Here is an 18,919-nt window from a genome sequence, read left to right on the forward strand (position 1 = left end):
TGCAGTCACTCCGACCACACATACGAAAGACTAAGAATTGCGTCATCTCTAATGTCACAAAATCTTTGATATACCTTAACTTCAAAGCCACCTGCAACTCAATCGCTCGGAACTGAGTTTCGGACCTAGCTCTCCCGCTCATATGCCTTGCAGAGAACATAAATACTATTTCTAATTACTACATTAGATCTGAATACAAGCAATTCCGAATATAAAACGCCAAAAAACGTCCGCCTCTCTAACATTAATCACAGTTGTCACAATTGAAACTTCAAGTCACATCTTAACTTGCAAAGCTACTTGCAATTACCTCGACCTCTGAAAAGGCAGTGAAGCAGGCGAAAACAAAAAGGTTGATACACAGAACAATTGCACCCGTGGAAAGTAAGAGGGAAAAGAAAATCGTAATCGTCAATCAACATGGCTACCGCAGAACAACAAATCACCCACCTCCGCTCCCTTCTGGACGTACTAACCACCTCAACCAACGACCTCATCGCCGAACTCTCCTCGTCTTCGTCTACCGAGTCCAAAGCACGCAACAAAGCCACATCAGACCATCAAGATATTCGCATCCCGAGAAATCACAAGGCAGAGGAGGCCCGCAAGCGCATCATCGCCGCCACGGCCTCGATCACGGCGGCCGTGTTGACGCCCCAGTGGCGCCTCGGCCACCTGGCTCACAGCTACCACGTGTCTCGCGCGCTGCACATGGCCGTCGAGTGGGAGATACCCCAGCTGCTGGAGACCAATGGTCCCATGCGCCTCGAAGCCCTCGCCTCCAAGACGGGCGTTGTCGACACGGGCAAGCTGGGGCTCGTGATGCGGACCCTGTGCGCGCACCACGTCTTCACCGAGACGACCCTCGACGTCTTCGCCAACGATGAGGCGTCGACCGCCCTCGCGACCGACGAGTGCCTCGCCAACTCGGTGCGCTACGCCTCCTTCGTCTTCCCCGCGGCCGACGTGCTTCCGAGCCTCCTTAAGGACCCGGTTCTCTGTGCTAGCTACGCACCACGAGACTCAGCCTTCTCCAAGAGCGTCGGCAACGGCATGGGCCTGATAGAATACCTGAACGCGCACACCGAGTGGCGTGACTGCTTCAATCTCTGGCTCGCCTCGACGAGCGAGTACCTGCACGGGCTGACCGACGTGCGCGGGTACCCTTGGGAATTAACCCTTCGAAATGGCGCCGTGATCGTCGACGTCGGCGGCGGAATCGGCAGCTCGATTCAGGCCTTGCGGACCAACTTCCCCGACCTCCAGAACGACTTTGTCGGCATCGTTCAAGACCTGCCCGGCATGATCGAGCACGCCACGTCCTACTGGCAAAAGACGGACCCGCAGGCGTTAGCCACGGGCGCGGTCAAGCTCACCGCGCACAACTTTTTTGATGAGAATCCCGTCAAGGGCGCCGATGTGTACTGGTTCCGGTCTGTCATTGTGGACTGGCAGAACGACGACTTGACCACGATATTCACGCACATCAAGAACGCCATGGCGCCCGGAAAGTCACGCTTGCTCATCGGCGAGTACATGATGCACCCGACGTGCGGCGACACCCTGCTACCCGATGCGCCATCCCCGTTGCTGAAGAATTATGGCGAGTTTCAGGCCATGGGGCTCATCTCGGGATTCGTTCTGGCCGTCAGCGCCAACGGTCGTCAGAGAACTTTCGATGACTTGAGTAATGTTGTTGGGGCGGCTGGCTTAAAGATTACGAAGGTGTGGATTTGCCGTGGTCTGGGGAATGTCATTGAGTGTCGGTTGAAGGAGGATGTGTAGATGGCCACGACCAGCGATCGGTAGTACCCAGCCGAGAGCTGCCAAACTTGTTGAATATAATTTCTTTCTATTTTGTCTCGGAAAAAATCAGTCGCATGTCCAAAGATCCAACGCCTAGTTTCCCACAGTGACGCTCCTAGAGGCACGGATAAAGCCCCACAATCATCCCCAAGGTGCGGAAAAAATCTCACATTATACCAGAACCTTATAGCTAGGCGCACACAAATACAGTCTCATGACTGCACCCCCAGAAAGGAAAATATTTCTTTTTCCATTGTAAATTTTTTTTGAAGTCTCAATGCCTTGACTGATTATGCCGGGATGGGAAACAAGGGCGAGACTGGTTGGTAGCTACAATGGATTGTAGTAGATATACCTTGCTTGAACCACGCGTATTAGTTCAGATGTGCTCTTCAGGATGACAAGGAAATCTAGTTCTCCATGATTTTTAATCAACCACATGATTCATCTATTATCAAATCCAATATTGAGGAGTCGCCGGCATTTTTTGCATCGAGAAATAGCCTATAGGGACGTCCTGATCCCACTCTTCACCCTCACTCAAATCCTCCTCTTTCCGTCCCTCCTCATGTCCTTCTACTTCATGATCAAGTGCCTGAGTATCGTCAGTATCATCCAAATTATCGTCCCAATACCTCTTGCCACTGCCCCCGAGCCCCTGTATACTGCCGCTGATGGACGACCGAAGCGTTCCCAATACCTTCCTGGCATGGGTGGCCTGGAAGGATTTGCTCGCCCGTTTCTCAGCCTTGTCCCACGGAAGCTTTGGCGAACCATTTTCAGCACCGCCTCGCGCTTCTTTCCATGTGAGATTATCCCGAGTCTCTGCAGGAGGTTTTGTATTGCTGCCATCTTGGCGTGATGTTGATGATTTTTTGACCTCTTTCTCTTTCTTGGGCTTGGGCACACGGATCCAGTATAAAGCAAAGGCAGCTATGGCGTTGAAAAAAACGAACGCAAACAAGATGCCCAAGTCGCGCCAGCGATTGCGGAACTCAACATGCACCCCAGACAACACCTCATTTGTGTTGCTCGTCGGACAGAAACTGCAATTTCCGGCGGCGGCCGGGTCAGCAAGATATCCGCCCGCCTGGGCGATGTATGTCTGCAAGTACTGGCCGCAAGTCTGCCCGGGTGGCGGATTCATGCGCAGAAACTCGTTCTTCTCGCAGTGTATGCCCGCATTCGCGAGCCCTGTGACCAATAGCCCCTCGGCGAGGTAAGTGAACGGATTAACGCGATACACCCAAACCCAGAAGCGAGGCGGCGTCGCGAGAATGCCGTTGAAGATGAACATTACGAGAAATATAAGAGTGCCGATGCCGGCGGCCTGGTCGGCGAGGTCGAACCACGCCCCGATCATGTGCGCAAAGGTGCTGGCCTGCAGGAAGAAGACGAGCATGAATAAAAAAGCTAGCCCGCCACGCGGGGCTACGTCGTTGGTCTCTGCCGCGTTGCGGTTCAGCCCGACGAGATAGTACCATGCCAGGAACGCTGGCGCAGCCATGACCGCGTTGTAGGCCATCTCGACGGCTATCTGCCCCCCCATAAATGCGGCCCACGAGTACGTGCGTGAGGGCTGCTCACGACCCTCATAGAGCGTGCGCTGCGCCACGAAGACGGGTACAATCTGTTGTACCAGATTAAGGTGCGTCGTGAGGAACATGAAGATAGCGATGGTCTGAATCGTGATGCCCACCTGCGTGTTGGGCAGGTTGAGCAGCGAGAGGCCGATGAAGAGGGCTGCGCCAAATGTCAACAGTATCTTTGCATAGATATAGCTCGGGGAGCGCCAATTATGTCGGGCCAAACGCCTGGTCACCTCGGAGAGCTGGATGGCCAAGGGAGCAGCGAAGGGGGGATCGTCCTGCTGCTGTTGTTTCGTGCGCTGCGACCTCGCGGCATGCTCTCTTCCTTTCAGCTGGGCCAGGTAGGCCTTGACCTCTTCAAACTCGGTGCTCTGCCGCCATGTGTCGGGCCAGTCTATGGCGTTTTTCCCATTCCCGCTGGCGCGGACTTGGTCGAGAATGTACTCGGCGGGGTTCTGCCCCTTGTGAGGACGTGGCCCGCCATGGCGGATGAAATAGTTGACCAGAACGTTGGCGTTGCGTCCAATCTGGCCAAAGTAGACAGTCCGTCCGCCGTGGGCAAGGAGAAGGAGCCTGTCGAACCGCTCAAACAGCTGGTGTTCGATCCCATATCATATTAGCAGTGTACTTTTGATAGCAGAGGGAACAAGGAGAAGCGCCTAAGCGGGAGAGGGAAAAACCTCACAATTGCTGACGGCTGATGAATCGTGCACAAGATAGCCTGCCCACTCTCCCTCAGTGTCTCGAGCAAAGTGCAAATCGACAAGCTCGTCTGCGAATCTAAACCCGAGGTGGGCTCATCCAAAAATAGAAGAAGTGCTGGACGGGCGGCCAGCTCAACACCAATGGTCAGTTTTTTTCGCTGTTCAACATTCAGACCCTCTCCGGGCACGCCAACGACGGCATCTGCGTACTCTTCCATGCCCAGAATGTCAATGATCTTGTCGACATACGCAACCTTTTCCTTATGGGAAAACCGAGCCGGCTGGCGGAGGACGGCGCTGAAAGTGAGGGCCTCACGTACCGTCGACGTGAGGAGGTGCTGGTCTTGCTGCTTGACGTAGCCCGTCTTTTGCTGGAAGGATGCGTCGCGCGGGGCGCCGTCGACCAGCATCTCGCCCGTCACCACGCCGGTGGACAGGCGCGAGGCGAGGGCGTCGAGGAGAGTGGTCTTGCCGGCGCCCGATACGCCCATGAGCGCAGTGAGCGTTCCCGGCTCACACCATCCATCCACACAATCCAAAATGCGCTTCGTCTCATTCTTCTTGGCCTTGACATCGTAACAGACATTGCGCCAGTGGAAGATGGCCGTCTGGCGGTCGATGCCCCACTCGTCGTTATCATCATTGCCGCCGCTACGGTTCTCAAACCTGTCTCGCTCCTGCGCTGGCGAGTTCCGGGTCTTGCCCGTAGGAATCCTGCTTCTGCTAGCAGAAGCCCTATAGTACACCTTGCTAGTCCTCATTGTCGTCGGAGAACCACCATGAGTGTACGGATACATGCCCGCAATCTCATTTTCCCCATGGCCCCCTTTCGTAGAGACGGGCACAACAGGCATGCCGGATATGGAAGCCGTGGGCGTGCTCGTGGTCGTGTTCGGTGCCTCTGTCCATCCCTTGGTGGTGTGGTCCTCCACGTCTCTTGCCCGCCTCATCGAAACCTTTCCCCTTGGGAAAACAAGCACCTCGTGTTTGCTCTTCTTGCTTATTACCAATTCTGTGGCAACGAGATGCAGCACGAAGTAGGCCGCCGCGAACGCAAAAATGATTCCGACATTCCGCCAACGATGACTGTCCCGATACCCAAACGCACCGGTGATGTACGCGCTCCCGTCAATCAATGTGGCGCCCGCGACACCCCCTTGGGCGGCACACACGTGCGTCTGGGCTGTCATACCCGCATCGTCATAGGTCGGTCCAGATGGTACAAAGGCCGTACATGGAAAGTTGCGCCCGTTACCGAACTCGTTGATCATGAGGGCCTCGAATCCATACGCCACGGGGCTGAGCGTGGCAATCCACCTAGCATACGGCTTGTAATACATCGGCGGGACCGCGAAACCAGTGTATAGCGCCAGCGCAAGCAGAACTATGGTCGACGGTGCCATGGCCTCCGCGTGGCTCTTGGTCACAGAAGCAAGGAGCCTGAAAAGCAAGCTCACAGATAGCGTCATGGCGAACTGGGCCAGCACAAAGAATAAAAAGGCTCCGGCTTCCGTGCGCATGTTACACATCCAGTAGAATATGGTGTTGACCATAATGGCGTTGAGCAGCTTGTAAGGCAAGCTCATGACCAGGTCTGCAATGGCCTCGGCCGAGGCGTGATACAGGGCATATCGTACATGCTTCTCGACGATGGCGCGCTTGGCGTACAACGCCGACACCTCGAGCACGCACCCAAAGGCATTAACCAGTGCAGCCGTAAAAAGGAGCGTGCTGCGCGCCTTCATGGACTCGGCCGTGTCGGACAGCCGGAAGAAGACGCTGGCCACGATGAGCGCTTGGAACAAGTTGATGATGAACATCGACACCATCATCTGCGGCGCAGCCTTGAGCAGCGCGAGGGCGCGCCACAGACACAGTAAAACTTGCCGTGGATACGAGATGGTATAGGGTGACTTCCATCGCTGCAGCAATGACTGGTCGCTTTTCTTGCTCGCCAGGAAGTCGGCATAGTGGGTGCGCGAACTGTTCAAGCCAAAGGATGCATCATAGGCATCCACTTCCTGACTGAGCTGGTGCCGGAGGCTGCTTGTTCGCCACGCCTCGGCAAACTCATCAGAGGTGCGCGGGACTTTTGCCTCGTAGCCCGGCTTGACGATACCCTGACGTTCGGCTGGGCTGGTCATGGACGTCAGAAAATCCGGCGTCGTTTGGTTCCCTGGACAGACGAAGCCCAACCGCTGGAAATAGGCTTTGGCTTTCGTCGTCTTGCCAAAGTAAATCTGTCGTCCCTCATAGAGAACCAGGACCTTGTCAAACATCTCGTAGGCCTTCTGCGGGGTCTGATAGATGGCCACCGCGCTCACCATGCCCATGATGTCACTCTGGACTCGTAGGGTCTTGCAGAGATCGACAGTCGCGGCACTGTCGAGCCCTCGCGTGCTATTGTCCCAGCACTGGATCGGTGCAAAGCTCAGCGCCGCCTCGGCAATGCTTACGCGCTTGCGCTCGCCGCCCGACACCCCACGCACCGTGTCGCCGTCCGTGCCGCCGACGGGTGTCTGCATCGTGTGCTGAATCCCCAACATGGCCATGGTCACGTCGCGCACCCACCGTGCGTACTCGTCCGTCGTGAGCCCCCCGGGACGGGTCTTAGGCGCCCTCGCTTGTGCGGCAAAGAAGAGCGTGTCCGCTACCGAGAGGGTCGGAAAATGAACGTCCTCCTCGGCAGTGTAGATGGCGTCGCCCTTGAAATAGCGCTTCATCTCATCGGCACTCACGCCGCGATAGTTAAGGTAGGCATTCTCCCCCATCTGCGTGCCTTGCGTGTCTCCAGCGATCGTCCGCAGGAATGTCGAACATCCACTGCCCGGCGGACCCAGTACACACAGCATCTCGCCGTCGTTAACCACCCCCTCGAGATCATGCAGGATGCGCACCTGTTGACGCTTCATACGTAACAACCCACGCACAGCCGCGACGGCCTTGAGCCACCACGCATTGCCCACCGTTTTCTGGAACGCCGTGTCGGACCCGTAGCCCAAAATGCTCAGATTGCGAAAGGCCACACCCGCCTTGCGCACCTGGCAGCTCTCAGAGCGGAGGCGATAAAAGGACTTGGCCCATTCCCGGGCGTCGAAGTTGGTGCTAAAGGGGTCGAGGGGCCCGCCTTCCTTTGGAGGCTTGGAGACGTCAAAAGAGCTACTTTCGGTCGACGAGGTCGAGATGTCGTCGCTTTGTTGCTTCTCGAGAAATTTCTTGGCCAACTCAACGAGATCTGTAATGGTCTTGTATTCATCTGCGGAAATGTGCACAGATTGGGCCCGGTCGCCGCTGGGAATACCCGGATAGCTCACGAGGGAGGAGCGAGAGCGAGCCCGACGCGAAGATCGTAATACTGGCCGCCCGTTCTCTGCCATATTTTCTGCAGGGAATTTGGTAGCCATGGCCGGTGACCAAGATGCAGGTGTGTTCAGCTGCTGATACCCGTGTGGAAAATAGTTCACTTAGTTTAACTACAGCCCTCCGGACTGCTTGATCTGGAAAAATAAAAACGAAACGTTAGGCGAGATACAATGTTGACCTTCAATAATTATTCTGAAAGACAAAGAATTAGCGTCAAGATTCACTCTCATTACCGCGTCTTGTTCAAGATATATATTCAAGATGTGTAACCATACGCTAGTACCCAACATTGAATACTTCCAATCGAGAGCTTGAGCATGCCTCAGTGACTGTTGAGATAGAATCTAAATAATAGCAAACTGTAAAGGTAGGGGAGGAAAATTTGCGTCAAAGGCCGCTCACTATTGCCCAGCATCGGTGTGAGATGAAACCAACCCTGAAACTTCAAACAGCAAGAAAGTAGTTCGCTGACGTTTAGGTATTGGCAGAGTGTGTAGACAGCTGGAGGTAATGGATGCGACCATCCGAATAGAATTTCCGGCCCGCCTGTCAAAAGAGTGCCCCAGCACCCAAAAGAACAAAAGAAAACAGAGTTCAATCCGCATAAATCTTTACGAGTGGTGTCAACGCATAACAAACTTTCTTCCAATTTTCCGAGAGTCTAAGTGTCAAGGGATATGAGGGGTATGGGGCGGCATTGGGCAGAAAAAGACACTGGGAATCTGTCGACGAGGAACCTTCCTCATAGAGCACTGATCAATTGGTCGAGCTACTGTATGCTCTAGAGAAACCTAAAAGTAGACCTCTAAGGTCACAGCGTAAAGTTTACTACGCTAAACCTACATTGGTAACAGTTGGCGATCTATTTTGACGTCAGTTCCCTCACACAATTCATGTCACTCCAAGACATCCAGCAACAACACTTACTGCTTGTAAATTCAGGATCAAGATAATGACGTACGTCAGGTTCGTATTCGACAAGGAATGTACCTTGACCTGCCTCTCGGCCGCCAAGCGCTGGCGAGGAGTTAAGTTAAGCTTTGGTCCGTGCAGACCGACCTGTGTAATCACAAAGGGGAAATCTGTCGCGAGAATCCTGGCAGGATTCCGACCGAATGACAATCAGGTAAGCGGAGGCAGCAGGAGACAGGAAAGCATGAGCCTGCCAGCTACACCTGGGAAGGTGAGGTCAGCCGCTTAGCCACTTCGAGGAATATATATCCCAGTTTATCTTGCCGCTGGACACGCATGTAGATTTCCACACTTTGTACACATTTCAACACTGGTGAATAGTTATCGCGAACTACCGGCGAATCCAACACCGATCAATTAACGTACTGTGAGATCAACATTCACGGAGAAAATGGAAAATACGCGTGTCGTTATTGTAGGCGCAGGACCGGTGGGCTTGTTCACGGCCTACCTACTTGCCAGTCAGAAGATCGAGTGCGTCGTCTTGGAGAGGCGATACAGCGTATCGAAGCACCCTAAAGCTCACACCCTCAACCCGACGACGCTCGAGATCTTCCGCCAGGCCGATTTGGATGTTGCCTATATCCGGAAGCATGCAGCCATGATTAAAGATGCCGGACAGGTGCGTCTTGTCTATGGCCTGGCCGACACCGAGATTGGTTGCTTCCCGTACGAACGCCAGGACGACAGTATGAGCAGCCTGACGCCCGAGCCCTTGGTAAACTGGTCGCAGCCAGAGCTCGAGAGCCTGCTCGAGAAGGCGGTAGCCAAAACAGGTCTCGTTCAAGTCAGGAGGGGTTGGCAGGTCGATGCAGTCGATGTCGCGGAGACTGAGGAAGCTGGCTGCGTCATCTCGTGCAGTGTAACGGAGCAAGGCCACGCGGCAGACAGACAGAGCATTCGGGCCGATTTTGTTATTGGCGCTGACGGCGTCCACTCGACCGTGCGGAACAAGATGGCCGGTATCGAGTTCGAGTCCATGGGAACAGGCCATGTCTACCAGTCGATCGTCTGCAAAGGCAGTCTGCGCTCCGCGCTTCCGCCGGGTCGCGAGGCTATGCTCTACTTTTGCTTCCACCCTGATCATCCCAGCGAGTTCATCGCACAGAATCTCGACGCCTCCTTCGTTCACATGACGCCTGTCATGGACCCCGCCTCAGCTGGCGGACAACCCAAGCCACCATCTATCGAGGCCTGCCTCCCGGGTCTACAGTATTCAGAGGTTCTTCGTACCACCTGGGAGACAGCCCCTCGCGTGGCATCCTCGTATAGCGACGCGAAGCACCGACTGTTTCTTGTAGGAGATGCAGCCCACAGCTTGCCGCCTCATGGTGGTTTGGGTCTTAACACGGGCATCGCCGATGCCCATAACCTGGTGTGGAAGCTGGCTGCTATCATCCAGGGAAAAGGCACCTCGCACCTTCTCACTAGTTTCACCCGTGAGCGTAAACCCGTTGCACTAGCAAATATCGAGTACTCCAAGGCCAGTGAGGCGGCTTTCTACCCCGTCAGTATGACACTGGTTGGCCTCGCTGTTCAATATCAGGAAGCAAGGGCGCAAGCGCCGGATCTCGCCATGGATACATTCCTCCAACGGCCCGCCATTTCCGCTGCAGCAGCGGGAGCAGTCACGGAGGCGAGCAAGCACTTTGACTCGCTGGGCCTCCAGCTTGGTTTCATATATGACGACGCATCCTGCACGCGGGCTCTTCTTGATAACCCCAAATCATACGTGCCACGAGCGTGTCCTGGGGCAAGGCTGCCACATGGGACTATTAATAATGGGCTGTCACTCTTGGACCTCGTGCCCTACGATAGATTCACCGTGCTGCACTATGCCAATTCCGCGTTCGCATCCTGCGACTGGGCCATCGATGTGGCAAGCCTTGGTCTGCCCGAAACTTGGTTTACGGTGGTCCCAGAAATCAAGAGAGGGAAAGGGATCATTGTGAGGCCAGACCACCACGTGCTACTGCATGTGGATGACCCAGTCCAGGCGAACAATGCGGTCACGGAGTATCTGGATCAAGGGAGAGTGCAAGCAAGATATGGTATGCCCTCAAAGACGTAGATGGTATTGTAATTAGATTAGTAGGATAGCTAGCTAGGTAATGACGCGCACACCGTTTCCCGTACAAGAGGACATGCTGGCGTTGAATAGAACAACAGTAACAAAAGATATGCTTGCAAGGAACGGAAATCAGACTCATTCCTTATGGCTCAGTAGAAAACACTTTTTATTTCGTAATGCTTAGGTTATAACCCTAAATATCGCCGTCCATATAGGCGTTATTATAGATTAAATTCGGAAGTTTAAATATCAAACTCAAATGAACCTACTAAACTGAAATTTTTTATCTAAATTAATATTTACTTAATATTTAAAAAACTTATTTATTATGAACTAAAGTTTTAGTAGATTATAAAGCTTTTTAATTTGGATTAAATTTAAATGTTAATTTAAATAAAATATTATTATATAAGAGACTTTGATCATAAATTTTTAAATTTTATAATTCTTTTATTTATTAACCCTTATTAAATCCATAGTAAAGACTTACAATAATACTTATTTTTTAACTCAAATTTAATTTCATATAAGTTAAATAATTATACTTTAATAAAATTTATTTTTAAAAGAAGACTTTTAAATTATTTTATAGTATATTAATGAGTTATAGTTTTAGTTTTATAAAATTGATTTTTTTCAAGTTATTAATAATTTAATAATATTTAAAACTTATTATTTATTAATATTCGTATTTATATAGCTTTTGATTATTAATTTTAAAGTATTAACTCTTAAATAGGGTATATTTTTTTAAAAATATTAATAAAAAATAATAAAGGCTTATTATTTAATTTAAATAAAATTGTTTTTTATTAATAATAAAAAATAATATAAGAAAGATTATTTAAAAGTTAAAGGCTTATTTATAAATTAATCTTAATTAAACTTTTTGATTTAGACTTTTATTATAAACTTTTAATACTATACTATATATTTTAATTTGATAAGCTAAATAAAATAAATTTACTTTTATAATTTATATAAATAATCAAAAGAGTTTATCAAAGCATAAACTGTTTATTATTAATAACGGCTAAAGAATATTATAATTTTAATAAATATTGAAAACTATATAGTTTTAAAGTAATATTTTAATAAACCTTTAACTTAAGTAGCTAAGTAAGATTTCTCTTTTACGATAATTGCTTAGCAAAAATATTAAAGAGGAATATTATAAACTATTTTCTCTGCCTTTATCACGCAAGCATATAGAAAACAAACACCACTAGACAGCTTTATTTAACGAAACATAATTTCAACTCTATAGCGCGAGCTCCGCAAAGCTTGAATCTACTAAACCAAGCCCCAGTCTCCGTTGGTCTTCAAGTCGGCTGAAAAGATACCAGCCTGCTCCTTGGCCATTTCGTCTTCAAGTGACCACTCCTTGAACTTGTGGCCAGGGGGCAAGTTCGTGTTCTCGAACGGAGCGTCGTTCTCAATATGAGCCCGAGCCTTAGAGAAGTTGTCCCTTGCGTACGTCTCTGGTTGATGAGCCCAATGCCACTTGCCCTGGCGTAGGATATCACTGGAGGGTTGACTAGACATCTGCTGGCGATTCCGCAAGCCTGTCTGCTGGAGGATACACACGCGCTGGTATCTGTGAAAGATTAAAACTCAGAAATCATATCAGAACCAACCAGACGGGAACTTACCTGAGCAGTTGGTATACTTTAGTAGCAAGGCTGACGTTGCTACCCCCAAGCCGTAAGCATTCGGCAATAGTAAGGGAGCTTTCGATAGCTGTAGTTGCACCACTGCCCGAGGTCGGGAGAAAGCTGTGTGCGCTATCCCCAGCTTGCACGATGCGACCACCCTTTGATACCCATTTTCCCTGGGGATTGCGCATGGCCAAGAGCCAATGAACAATTGACTTGTCTGACGACAATGCCTTGAATCCGTCGACGATGAGGGGATCAATCTTGTCGAGGTTGTCCATTTGGGATAGCACATAAGCACCGTCCACGCGACCAGACCAGGACTCAGATGCGCCGCCATTGTCCTAAGAATGGTGTTAGGCAAAACGACATGCTTGATGGAGAGGGTATTTACCTTGACTGCCGAGGCGTAGCAGACTACGTCTGGCAAAATAGTCACCGCATGGTGTCGGCCTTCCGAACCACCCATGTAAAGACGCACTTCCGGCCTCTGCTCCTTGTTCATGATTTTTTGCACGATGGGAATATGGGCGAGACTGGACGTGGGGACGACAGCGCGGAACTTGACAAAACCCGTGCTATTGGCCCGCGTTGGATATCCCAGTACCACAGCATGCGACTTGGTTCCGATGCCATCAGCAGCGATCACGACGTCACCAGAAAAGCGGCGACCATCCTCGGAAATAGCCGTTGCAGTGGTGTCGTCTTCCTCGTATTCCGCGATAGACACGCCAAAGTGGATGGGGATGCCAAACCTCTCGCATTGGCCCGCCAACATCTTGGCAAGGTCTGACCGCTTGATGATGGACTTGATGCGTAGAGGATAGGCGGCATGCTGTGCCAGTCCATCATCATTATATTCGTACTCGAAGGGTTCAGTGAAAGGCTCGCCATTTTCGAAGCAGAAACGCCAATGTGCGCTGTATGCGATATCGTTGTACTCTTGAACCATGGTTGGGTAATTCTGGAGGGTTGACAATGCAGATGGGCCAACGCCGATCACGTCACCTATCAATGATTAGTGACAAAATACCCAGGGTCCGCGAATTATGCAAGGAAATACCGTGCATGGAGACCTCATCGGCTTTCTCCAGGACTACCACTTCGAGACCTTTCCTCCAACACTCGACGGCAGCGAAAAGCCCAGCAATTCCACCACCAACGATGACGGCTTTGACACCAATAGGAGGATAGCGTAGGACTCCATCGACGATAGTGTTGGTCTTGAAGTTGATTTCAGTTGGCACTGGCTTTGCCGTCTTCGTTTCGGCCTGGTGGTCGCGTTGGGGATCTTGAGAGATGGCCATGTTAGAGGATGTAAGAGGATGATAGATGATTTTGTAATGTGAGCAAGATTTGTAATGTCTGATTAAGAAGAGGTCTTGAATGATGGAAGGACGAGGAATATTTATAATTTCTGGTTCTAGAAACTTGTGGGCACAGAATCCGAAACAATCAACCAGCAAGTCTGTTTACTCTTCCAGTTGGCTGAATGCATGGTCAAGCACCGGGTGCCGCTGAGATTACCGGTCCGGCCAAGGACAGAGACCCAACGATCCTGATCTGTCGAGACCAAACTGATGATTCACTATCGTAAACGGAAGCCCAGTAAAACTCCACACTGTGCGTCTGAGACAACTTGCATGTTGTTGACAACCAGTGGCCAAGACACGACATGGGTCTCAATATTCAGCAGTCATGAAATCTGGAACCTAAGCCGCTTACATAAGGAAAATTGGAAAAACTTCGGAGGCCGATGGCGCCCGAACCCTTTTTCAGCGCATAATGTGGAGTACCCGCGATCGACAGATGGGGGCGGACGGCACCTAAACCCGCTACAGGGGCTCCTTGTCTTTCCTAGACCGGGCTAGACTTTGGAGTCCGAGATGGTCGTATTATGTCTCGCTGCTGTCACATCTGTCGATCCCGTCCTCTTCGAACGAGCGCCCGTTCAGATAAGCTGTTCAGACGAATTCCGCTACAGGTACGGACGCAGAGGCCAAGTGTTATTAATGGGGACTCTTCACACTGTGTGTCTGACTCGCTCGCATTGCTGTTCGACCTCGCATCGGCTGTAGGTAAGTAATCGGCTTCAAATTGCCTTACTTTATATCCTGCCACGTCTTGTCGATAGGGTTGGAAACGTTCAGATTAGGTATGTAGAAGGCGGACTCCGGGTTTAGTCCGGCTGTAGCTTAAGCATGTGTGCCTGTGATCCTCACACGGCGACTAGGGTCCCAGATACCTCAATACTTCTGGCCCTTGCCTTCTTACAATGTGGATTCCCCTTAGTCAGGGTGCCGATCTTTCGGACTCCTATTCAAGTCCGCGACCGAAAGTTCTCAATGGAACCTAACCAAACGACAGTATAAAGACTCATCCGCACATGCCCTGGCTTGGCATTATCTCTGAACAGTTCATCTTCTCTACTCACCGTATCCTTCAACATGGCTCCTAAGTCGGCTATTGTCTTCGGCGCCAGCGGTGTCTCTGGCTGGGCGTTTGTGAACCAGTTGTTGAACGATTATCCTTCGCAAGGCACATGGGGTCAGGTCCATGCATTGTTCAACAGACCCCTTTCTCGCGAGAAGTTAGTTTGGCCGAACACCGAGAGACTGAGCATCGTGTCAGGCGTGGACCTCCTCGGCTCCAGTCAGGAAGAACTTACGGCGACGTTGAAGAGCCAGGTGCCGGGCATTGAAAAAGTGACCCATGCGTACTTCCTGGGTGAGCTGAAAATACCTTTTTAATACTCTATTTCTTCTCATTCAAGCAACACTAACGCAAAACCAGCCTACAAGGCGAGCTTGACGGACGCTCTCCAAGAGGTCAGAGATAATGAGAAATTGCTGCGGCAAGCCATCACGGCCTTAGACAGCCTCGCCCCCACGCTTGAATTTGTCGTCTTGCAACATGGCGGCAGATACTACGGGTTGCACCTTGGGGAAGACCGTCCCACAGACGGCATTTTTCCCCCTTACAAAGAGAATATGCCAATGATCCCTCAGCCGTTTCGCGACGAGCTGTTTTACTACGCACAACTAGAGTGGTTGGAATCTTATGCGGCAGACAAGAAGTGGGGTTGGTGTGAGACTCGGCCTGATATCGTCATTGGGTTTGCTCCCGGCCACAACGCCTACAACCTCGCAGCAACCATCGGCGTCTTCTGCAGCCTGTTCCGAGAAATTCATGGCGAGGGGGCTGAGTGCCCTTATCCCGGAACGGCGAAGAGCTGGAAAGCAATCTGGAGCAGCTCAAGCTCTGACATGCTTGCCCGACAGGCTATTCATGTGTCATTGACCCCGCCATACAGCCAACAAAAGGGTGAGGCCTATAACGGAGCAGATTCGTTGGAACCGTCTACCTGGAGCGAAAGGTGGCCTGCAATTTGCTCGTACTTCGGGCTGAAGGGTGTCAAGCTAGAAGCCGATGATCCGATCGAGATGAGGGCCTTCATCAAAGAAAACCACAAGGCGTGGGAGAGCATGGAGAAGAAGTATGACCTACAGCGCGGCTTTGCCGAAAGGCCTTTCCAGGTTCCCACATGGGAGCATGCTATGGTGTCGGGGATGGACTTTGACCGGCCTTATGATGTTAGTAAGATATACGGAACGGGTTTCACACAGGAAACAACTACGTTGCAGACTTGGAGCCCTGTCTTTGAAAGAATGAGGGGCGCAAGAGTGATCCCTTCGTCTTTTACTTAGTTACTTGGCGTTAGAAACATGAGCCTGGCGAATAATGAACGTTCTATCTAAAATACTAGCGGAAACCTAATGTAGGTGTCGTATCTTTTTAGAAGATAACGTTTCGATCTTGGGAACTGCTTCTCGTTTGAGTTTTGTGGGCCGGGCTGTGCCGACTGGCTGGCCGGGCTGTGGCTCCACTTGCCGCCAATAATCCGGGGAATAAGTAATCAGGGTTCAATTTGCATTACTTTTCAATCCTTGTCTCAGGACTACCGTTACGATTATGTCTCCCACGCTATCCTTCCAGGTTCGAACCAACCACTCTGGATCTACTTATCTATCCTTGCTGTCACATACGTGTGCCGTCAACGTCTATAGAGTCATCAAGAGGCGACACTGTCGTCCCTACTTCGCAATTACGGCGATCGGACACGTGACTAAGGAAGCTATTGACGTGCGCCCAGCTGCGACGATCAAAGAGATCCCAGCCCGGCTCTAAGCCCACGAGCAGTGACACGGACGCGCCGTATTCCGACGCAGCGGTGGCAACTACTAAGGTGAAGGTAAAGTCAAGTGTTCCCCCGCTATAAGGTCGTATTTATTAAAGACACTTCCCGCCAGGCCAAGGCTATCGCTACCCGCAAGGCCGGCACACAGAACAACGACTTACTAATAATTATCTCTATATGTCTCAATCATTCTTCTATATTATAATTACCGTTAACCTAACCTAATAAACGTAACGAACTATAATAAAGTTAATAAAAAATATTTAATAAAACAAACATAACTTATTAAAATAAAAAAAAAAAGTTAATAAAAATTGAATAAATAGAATAAATAAATATTATCTTAGATAATTAATATTTTACTTAAGTTATATTATTTATTATTATATTGTTTTACGATTGTCTTATTATAAACTATATATTTTTATAGAATTTCTATTTATAATAAAATCGTTTATGTTTAATAAAAAGTACTTAGTTATTATCTGTATATTATATTCATTAGCTTTATGCGAGATGCGCCGGGCTGACTTCGTCGTTAAGCTCCGTAGCGAAACTTCTCTTACCGAATTTATCACAAAAGAGCATTCACTAAGAAGGCAAGGAATGAATAACACGCAAACCAGATAGAACCAGTGGTCTTTATTAATTCAAGACCAGCTTAGAGACTCGCGCTACACAAGAACCATTCTTCCAAGTTTCATGAAATCATGGAGGTGTGTCGAGAGGTGTAAATAGCATCATTAACAATTTTTAGAGAGGCTTTCGCTGTAATTCAACTTCTCGCAATTCACGCAGCTTCCGAATCGCACTCAAGGACAACTTGAAACATGACACACGACCTATACCACAACTCAGTAAACTCCTAGTAGATCAACACCCAGCTTATTCCCACAAAATTGGCCCAAGGTAGGCAGTGAATGCTGCGCCCTCTCCGCCTCCAGTAGAAACAATTGATGCCATGTTGTGCAGGCCTCTGTCCCTCTCATCGCCGCTATTTTGAACTAATTAGTAACTACGTACAATCATTGACGTAACTGGAAGGATTGCCGCTGTGGGTATAGTACTTACAATACGCATTGAGCAGCAGCTTCAATGTCGTAGTGCCCCAAACCTTGGGTCTGTAGCAAGCGCTGGTAGCGCTGCAAGATCCCGGGCTCGTCGCGCGCATATTGCCAAATGGGCACGTACATCTTGACTATTGGGGTTGCATTTCCTGGCATCTGCTCAAATGTGGGATTGAGTCCGCAGTACTTGCTATCCGGTTCGCGGAGCGGCTTCTGCAGTCCGTCCCTTTCGGCTAGAGGAACGTCTTCCATATCCATAAGAAGGGGCCAAAGAGTATCTAGGAATTTGGGTGAGGGGATCCGACCACCCAGGGTGATGACACGGCGGGCTGAGGCGAGTGAGTTGACGTGTGTGTGGGCGTAGACCTTGAAGCGAGGCTCCATATGGGGCCCCACGCAGTCGATGGCAAGGAAATGTATGAGGTTATCCTTCCCATCAGAGGTGAGAAACGTTCGAAGCGTTTTCCAGGACGCTAGCAGCGCCTCGTCACCATCCGCAAGCCTCATTAGAATCGACTCTGTAGCGTCCATCAGGTCCCGGCCTGTCGCGAGAGCTTTTAGCTGCGGAAACAGGTACAGCTTCATATGAATGGCCGGGCTCCCGGGTTCAAGATCGAACGCAACCATACAGTTCTGCTGCGGCAGCACGTCAGCCGTGTTGTTTTGACTAGCATGCTTTTCAAGTAGGTTGGCCAGCTCCTCATCAGTGAGGAATACTGAATCGAAAAAAGTATTCAACCGCTTGCGGTCTGCGTCGCACGCGGACGCCATGTCCTCGATTTTCTTGCGTAGATCCTTCTGCCCCAGGGGGTCATCGACAGAATTACCATCCGCCAGTGGCTGAATTGAAAACCGCACTTTGGCCTTTTTTTGAGGTGCAAAAGCGATACTTAGCTCGTAAGGCCCATGATTGTGCGAGCCGATATAGCGGGGCCAGTCGGCCGCACGAGGCGGGTTGAGACAGGGAACCACAATCTCACGCGCGAAGTTGAGATAGTGCTCACGCAACTCGGACGAGTAGGAGCCTGTCCAGCATAGGAGTGAGGAGAGAGTGTCTTGAACGGTGGGAAGCCATGAGGAGACGAGGGGGTTCCCTTGGGAATGTTCTTTAATGGCAAAGGAGTGATCGACTCTACTGTTAAGGTTGTGGATGTTCTTGACAGCACTATCGTCGTCTAGGACAATGGTAGACCTGTAAGTTTCCGTCATGTTGAGATTGATAATGTTCAAGATCGTATCCGAATTGTCTGATTGGCTTTCTTTTCCGTGGGACGCACTATTGAGAGTGTTGTTGCCTTCTCCTCTTGGACGTTTATATATTCAGCTTAGGTCTGTGTTCTGTTCGGGGTTCGCTCGTGGACTGAGTTGCCGTCGAAGCTAATGAGCTCGCGGCTAGTTGCCTTTTGGGGACATCCACTAGGTCATCATTACCATTGATTCTTGAGAAACCACATGATTGCGAGATGATTTAAGCTCGTTAATTAACAGCTAAGT

General features: G+C 50.4%; 6 protein-coding genes across 6 annotated transcripts; 3 read left to right on the forward strand and 3 right to left on the reverse strand.

Annotated features, from left to right (window-relative positions):
* Nucleotides 1–420: 420 nt before the first annotated feature.
* On the forward strand, nt 421–1,785 carry CORC01_13595 (O-methyltransferase; the record flags this gene model as incomplete). Its single annotated transcript, XM_022625211.1, has 1 exon — nt 421–1,785. One exon carries the CDS (start codon nt 421–423, stop codon nt 1,783–1,785), a length of 1,365 nt encoding a protein of 454 aa, XP_022468287.1.
* Nucleotides 1,786–2,260: 475 nt separating this feature from the next.
* On the reverse strand, nt 2,261–7,503 carry CORC01_13596 (ABC-2 type transporter; the record flags this gene model as incomplete). The annotated part of the gene is made up of 2 exons (XM_022625212.1): nt 2,261–3,988; nt 4,081–7,503. The coding sequence occupies 2 exons, from the start codon at nt 7,501–7,503 to the stop codon at nt 2,261–2,263; spliced, it is 5,151 nt and encodes a 1,716-aa protein (XP_022468288.1).
* Nucleotides 7,504–8,825: 1,322 nt separating this feature from the next.
* On the forward strand, nt 8,826–10,505 carry CORC01_13597 (FAD binding domain-containing protein; the record flags this gene model as incomplete). The annotated part of the gene is made up of 1 exon (XM_022625213.1): nt 8,826–10,505. One exon carries the CDS (start codon nt 8,826–8,828, stop codon nt 10,503–10,505), a length of 1,680 nt encoding a protein of 559 aa, XP_022468289.1.
* Nucleotides 10,506–11,798: 1,293 nt separating this feature from the next.
* On the reverse strand, nt 11,799–13,467 carry CORC01_13598 (uncharacterized protein; the record flags this gene model as incomplete). The annotated part of the gene is made up of 4 exons (XM_022625214.1): nt 11,799–12,102; nt 12,158–12,504; nt 12,555–13,168; nt 13,224–13,467. The coding sequence occupies 4 exons, from the start codon at nt 13,465–13,467 to the stop codon at nt 11,799–11,801; spliced, it is 1,509 nt and encodes a 502-aa protein (XP_022468290.1).
* Nucleotides 13,468–14,607: 1,140 nt separating this feature from the next.
* CORC01_13599 (SirQ) lies at nt 14,608–15,867 on the forward strand (the record flags this gene model as incomplete). Its single annotated transcript, XM_022625215.1, has 2 exons — nt 14,608–14,887; nt 14,954–15,867. 2 exons carry the CDS (start codon nt 14,608–14,610, stop codon nt 15,865–15,867), a joined length of 1,194 nt encoding a protein of 397 aa, XP_022468291.1.
* Nucleotides 15,868–17,243: 1,376 nt separating this feature from the next.
* Nucleotides 17,244–18,634, reverse strand: CORC01_13600 (aromatic prenyltransferase; the record flags this gene model as incomplete). The annotated part of the gene is made up of 2 exons (XM_022625216.1): nt 17,244–17,352; nt 17,430–18,634. The coding sequence occupies 2 exons, from the start codon at nt 18,632–18,634 to the stop codon at nt 17,244–17,246; spliced, it is 1,314 nt and encodes a 437-aa protein (XP_022468292.1).
* Between the last annotated feature and the right edge of the window lie 285 nt (nt 18,635–18,919).

Source organism: Colletotrichum orchidophilum (assembly GCF_001831195.1).
Source record: "Colletotrichum orchidophilum strain IMI 309357 chromosome Unknown Scaffold_201.1, whole genome shotgun sequence".
Taxonomy (NCBI): domain Eukaryota; kingdom Fungi; phylum Ascomycota; class Sordariomycetes; order Glomerellales; family Glomerellaceae; genus Colletotrichum; species Colletotrichum orchidophilum.